General features: G+C 47.4%; 1 protein-coding gene across 1 annotated transcript in view; it reads left to right on the forward strand.

The window, feature by feature from the left end:
- Positions 1–5,338, forward strand: part of LOC110553099 (uncharacterized) — a 49,363-nt gene extending 44,025 nt beyond the window's left edge. Inside the window, exons 4-6 of the mRNA XM_060373067.1 lie at positions 375–705; positions 4,934–4,940; positions 4,972–5,338. Coding sequence (XP_060229050.1) covers positions 375–705; positions 4,934–4,940; positions 4,972–5,292 — 659 coding nt within the window. The 3' untranslated portion in view covers positions 5,293–5,338. The remainder of the gene's footprint in view (positions 1–374; positions 706–4,933; positions 4,941–4,971) is intronic.
- Positions 5,339–6,000: the final 662 nt, after the last annotated feature.

A 6,000-nucleotide genomic window follows, 5' to 3' on the forward strand; every position in this document is an offset into this window, starting at 1 on the left:
TCTGCTTCTTTTCTGTAAAAGGAAAGAAAACTTCAAATTACTTGAACAATCGCCTATAGCCCGTTGCCTTTCAAAAGAATTGAAGTTTCGCGCCCACAATTTAAAAATGTTGGCACGCAAACAGCATGTGTCTTTCTAATAAGTACAAAGTGGATTGTGCCCTTTTTGTGAATGGCATAAGAACACAAGTGGAAAAGCAGTTCAAGGAAATGTATTAAAATGAGAGGGGCGGGGCCTAGAGAGCGGCATGCGCAGAGCCACCAATAAGGTCGCTGTTCCGTCCAATGAGGCCGGCGCTGGCTCACTTTATATATAAGTACCGCGGGACAGCAGTCAGCTCCTCTTTGTCAGAGTCTTCTCTTACTCTCTCCCAGCGATGGCTCGCACGAAGCAGACGGCCCGCAAGTCCACCGGCGGCAAGGCCCCGCGCAAGCAGCTGGCCACCAAGGCTGCCCGCAAGAGCGCGCCGGCCACGGGCGGCGTGAAGAAGCCGCACCGCTACCGGCCCGGCACCGTGGCGCTGCGCGAGATCCGGCGCTACCAGAAGTCCACGGAGCTGCTGATCCGCAAGCTGCCGTTCCAGCGCCTGGTGCGCGAGATCGCGCAGGACTTCAAGACCGACCTGCGCTTCCAGAGCTCGGCCGTCATGGCACTGCAGGAGGCGAGCGAGGCCTACCTGGTGGGCCTGTTCGAGGACACCAACCTGTGCGCCATCCACGCCAAGAGGGTCACCATCATGCCCAAGGACATCCAGCTGGCCCGCCGCATCCGCGGGGAGCGGGCGTAAGGGCTATTGAGCGCAAACTTCAACCTAAAGGCTCTTTTCAGAGCCACCCACACTTTCTCTGAAAGAGTGTATCCGTTAACTGTCCACTTTCCAGCCCTCATTACTTTGAACAAATTGTCTGTACCGTCTTTAAGGCCTGTAAATGTTTAGGGTTTGCACTTTGTTTCTTTCGTTTTTAACATTTGGAGTTGCTGGTCTTAGTCTTTTCCTAACTGTGTCCACGCCTATGGTGCTTCCATTTTTTTTGACCTAAGTTGGCCTTGGCGCTTTTGTGGATGCTGTGGTCTCAACGTGTGTCCGAACCTTTTCATTTGCCCGTGAGCCTCATCTACTCCCACTTGATGCACTTGTTCACGTGCTAACTGAGACCTTTGGTGCATTTTTGACCATGGCTAAATGAACGCCATATTTCGTGATAAATCGCCTGTGCACGATAGCGGCTTTGAGTGGGTGCCTGTAGGCCTTTCCTCCGGTGATAACTTGACATGCCAGGCCCAAGTGTGTAGCTCAAGCTGTCATGGTGCCACAAGCAAGTCTTGTCGCTGTTTAACAGGTGTGTTACCAGCTCATTTCGCTGTCTGCTGTCAACTGCAGTGGTATAATCCTGACATGGATTACATCTCAGGCTAATCACAACAGCGTGAGCATGGAAACAGTTTTGAGGCAGGCAAATTGGAAGTTGGAGGCCAACCTGGGATACAAAATGAATTCTACATCTTGTCTGGGCTAGTGATTGTGTCTTTAAAAGGAAATGGGGGAAAGAGAGAGAGAGAGGTTCTGCCCTTGCAGAGGACTTGCTTGCTTCCATAAGTGAACCATAATTGCAGATAGCTTCCAGTCCCGGGGCATCCTATGACTCTGGTCCCTGTGGCACTTGCACTCTTGTGCACATACCCACACACAGACACATAAGTACATAATTAAAAGATCATAAAAACCACCACCACCACCACCACCACCACCACAACAACAACAAATTCAAAGGAATGAAAATCCTGAAGAAGAATAATGCTGGTTTTTACCCTGGAATGTTGTAGCTTTGGGAGTTTCATGTTTTCTGTCTCCAGCATTCAAACAGCCCCAAACCATGTCCTTGTTACTTTTCGTCCACTCGATCCAAACAAGGTCACTTTGTTATGATCTATAATGATGATGTGGCCTGGGGGTACATGGTGGGTCCATGCCAAGCTGCAGGCCCTGAGGGATCATGCCCCACACAGCAGATCTGGTAGGGGATGGGAGAGGAGGGCCTGGGGAACGGGTAGAGACACTGAGTGGGCCATCAGGATGGTGGTGGTGGGCGCTTAGTACACAGAGAAACAGCAGGAACAGAAAGGACAGACAGAGCTGGGGTGTGCCTGGTGGCGGTAGGTGAGGGCCCTGAAGGCCGTCAACAGGTGAATGGCCTGTACGGTAACACACTGTAAGGCAGTTTCTTTCTTTCTTTTAATTAATTAATTTATTTTATGTATGAGTGCTCTGTCTGCATGTATGAAGAGAGCATCAAATTTCAGTATTGATGGTTGTGAGCCACCACATGGTTACTGGGAATTGAACTCAGGACCCAGAGAAGAACAGACAGTGCTCTGAACCGCTGAGCCATCTCTCCAGCCCGGTCTCAGCTCCTCGGGAGGCTGAGACAGGAGGATGGCTCGAGTCCAGGGGTTCTGGGCTGTAGTGCGCTACGCCGATCGGGTGTCAGCACTAAGTTTGGCATCAATTTGGTGACCTCCCGGGAGCGAGGGACCACCATGTTCCCTAAGGAGGGGTGAACCGGCCCAGGTCAGAAACGGAGCAGGTCAAAACTCCTGTGCTGACAGTTTCTTGATTAATGACTGATGTGAGACAGCACAGTTCACTCTTCATTAATTAACCCCCCCACCCAGCACATAGTCTTTGGCTTAAATTGAGCAAGCCAATAAGCAGCTTTCCTCCATGTTCTCAGAGGATACCAATGAGGCGTGGAATGTAGGATGCTGTGAAACTGTGTGAGAAAGCCCACACTACGCACAGGACCCTCGAGCTAGTTATGACATGCAGAAGCCCCGAGGAGCACAGCGGGCCCTGTGAGGGGGGAACTTGTCTTTGCTCTGCTCTGCCTCCTTTCTTGGATGTATATTCCCCGTTAATAAACCATCCCTGATTTTGCTGCAAGTACGTATCTCTGCTCAATTTTTTTTTTCCTGGACAGAATTTTGGCAAATCCCCTTGCACTGACTTAGGTAGACTGTTCTTGTTTAGACATGATAATTCTGCTCATGAGAAAATGAAGGAATATGAAATTTCTTTTAGTCTTTTTCATGGTTGGGAGATTTACCAGTACAGAAGAAAGAGCACTGCTTATCACAGAGAAGACATTAAAAGAACCATATACTCATAAGACATAGCAGGGACCATAAAATTAGGCTGCCATTTCACATTACCTCACAAAGCAGAATGGAAGGATGGACAGTGACTTACTCTCCTGGTGCAGGAAGGGCTGTGTCTCCAGCACTCTCCCGTCTATCTTGAAAGATTTCAAAGTCGACTCAAGAGTCCTAGCTAGTCCTAGATAGAAGTCACGTGGCCCATGATTTTGTAGACATCTCTGCATTATTACAGATGCAGGCCTGATTTAACCTCTAGAAGGCTTCATGTCGACCCCTTGGAGGATTGAAACTTAGTTTTACTATTTCTCTACAAAAATCCTGTAAGAATAATTGAAAGGCAAAAATAATAGTAGTAAAAGTCATTTACAGACTCTTGGACACCCCTAGTAGATCATTATTAGGAACACTTTTTACTTCAACAAGCATGCCTCTCTCTCTCTCTCTCTCTCTCTCTCTCGCTCTTTCTCTCTCTCTCTCGTCTCTGTCTCTTTCTCTGGCAAAGCCTTGCGTAGCCCAGCTCAACCTCATGTTCCTGAGAATCATTTCTACTGGATCCTCCTGCTTCTGCTTCTCAAGAGTGCTGGAATTAACGCTGTATGCAGTCCTGACCTGAAGATCACACCCAGGGTTTTAATGCTAGTGATGCACTCCCCCATCTACAACTCAGTAAGCATTCATATAAAGTTCTCTCTTCATATCCAGAAACTCAGAGTCTTTCAAGTCTGCAGAGCTCTTCTAGAAGAATGATGTACATGTGCAAAGCATTTTAACACGAATATAAGATAGTTGACACTGTATTAGCATTTTGTGGAAGGATTTTAAAATCAACTTGGTGAAATATTAATAAGGCACTCTTCATTAATACATGAAAACATCAAATCTACCCATTTTGATTAAGTGGCAGTGTTGGGGGCGGCCTGTGCGTGATGTTTTGAGCTATGGATATCTATGATAAGGATAAAAGATTTTCTGTGTTTTAATGTTTGTCGACTGAAAACATACATTCAGAAAACCCCGAGAACCAATAAAAGCATGGTAAAAATAGAGTCCCCCACTCCCGCCCCTGGGAATGTCACGCGCATTCCCAGAGCCCCTGATTTCTGTGTGTAATTCAAGCAGAAGATAAATATCCAGTATATCTTTTAATTTTTTAGACCCTCTAGTCCTGTAACTATCTGAGCTTTTACTTCCCCTGGTGAGTCTGAATGCTGAAGAACGCTGCTCAGATTCCCAGGCATACCCAAGTCAGTATAAACGTGTTTTCTTAAACAGTACATATTTTCTTAAAACCGTATTTTCCTTTTAGACGCTGTGGTTCTCCACTTTCTTAATGCCTGCAATACAGTTTCTCATGTTGTGGTGCTCCCCAATCACAAAAATTATTTCATTCCTTCTTCATTACTGTAATTTTGCTAAGAATCGTATGTAAATACTAACATACAACCCTGGGGGGTAGGGATCCATAGGTTGAGAGCGGCTGTGACTGAAGAGGAATAATACTGTATCATTTTCTATCTGGTGATATGAAAGACAAACGCCAAACATTTGTTGGCAATATATAAATTGTCCCTATCGAAGGCTGAAAGAATTGTATATACACACTTAATACAATGTGTTAAATTTTAACTACCGGTCTGCTGTTGTCTCAGGAGCCGCCTTGTCTCCTCCAGCCTTTTCATAGGCTAAACGTACGAAAGGGCGGGAATTGACTGTGGTTTCCGCCCCTCCTTTTCAGGTTTTCAAACAGGTCCGCCATGGTATTATAAAAGACGGGAAGCGCTGTTGTAGGAGACACTTGCTAGTGAGTCTTGGAAGCTTGCGAGTATGTCCGGTCGCGGCAAGGGCGGGAAGGGCCTGGGCAAAGGCGGCGCCAAGCGCCACCGCAAGGTGCTGCGCGACAACATCCAGGGCATCACCAAGCCCGCCATCCGCCGCCTGGCCCGGCGCGGAGGCGTGAAGCGCATCTCCGGCCTCATCTACGAGGAGACCCGCGGGGTGCTGAAGGTGTTCCTGGAGAACGTGATCCGCGACGCCGTCACCTACACGGAGCACGCCAAGCGCAAGACCGTCACCGCCATGGACGTGGTCTACGCGCTCAAGCGCCAGGGCCGCACGCTCTACGGCTTCGGCGGCTAAACTTCGCCACCTTTTCCCCCTAAAGCAAAAGGCCCTTTTCAGGGCCACCCACTTTCTCACTTAAAAGGGCTGAACTCGCTCTCTTAAGAGTCGGGGTGTTTAACTGTTATTGCTAACACTCTCGGGGTGGTATATCCTAGTGTATTAGTGGGAAGGGTTCCCAGTGTATCCTCCATGTTAACTCACTAGGTTTTTAGGTACTGTAGAGCTCATTTTATGTAGGATTAGTGCAATTTCCAGAGGTTTTTAGCTTTCTATTAGGGAACAAGTCAATTATAATTTGGATAGTGCTTAGCCTCAAGTCTTAGCACGAAACAATCGAGTTTCTTTTTTTTAAACATCTTTTAATAAGTATTTGATACAGTAATTGTTACGTAGAGACCCTAGCACCCACATGGTGGCTTTCAAACATTTGTAACTCCAGTTGCAGAGGATGCCGCCTCGGAGCGTGTGGGTGATGGACATACAGCTACAAAGTAACAGAAAAATCACGTTCTGCCCAGCACTTGAGACAAAAGGAAAAAAGGGATAAACTGCAGTTTAAGAAATTGGGCAGATCCAGTAAAACTTCACGGCTGTTCAACCTGACAGAATCACGTTAGGGGTGGGGGTGGTAAAATATTCTATGTAGCTCTAGCATGGCTTCACATGAAACTACCATAGGGGTGGTCCTAGAAATGTTACCTTTCCACCTAGGCCAGAGAGGCT

The sequence above is a fragment of the Meriones unguiculatus genome, chromosome 19 (assembly GCF_030254825.1).
Source record: "Meriones unguiculatus strain TT.TT164.6M chromosome 19, Bangor_MerUng_6.1, whole genome shotgun sequence".
NCBI classification, from domain to species: domain Eukaryota; kingdom Metazoa; phylum Chordata; class Mammalia; order Rodentia; family Muridae; genus Meriones; species Meriones unguiculatus.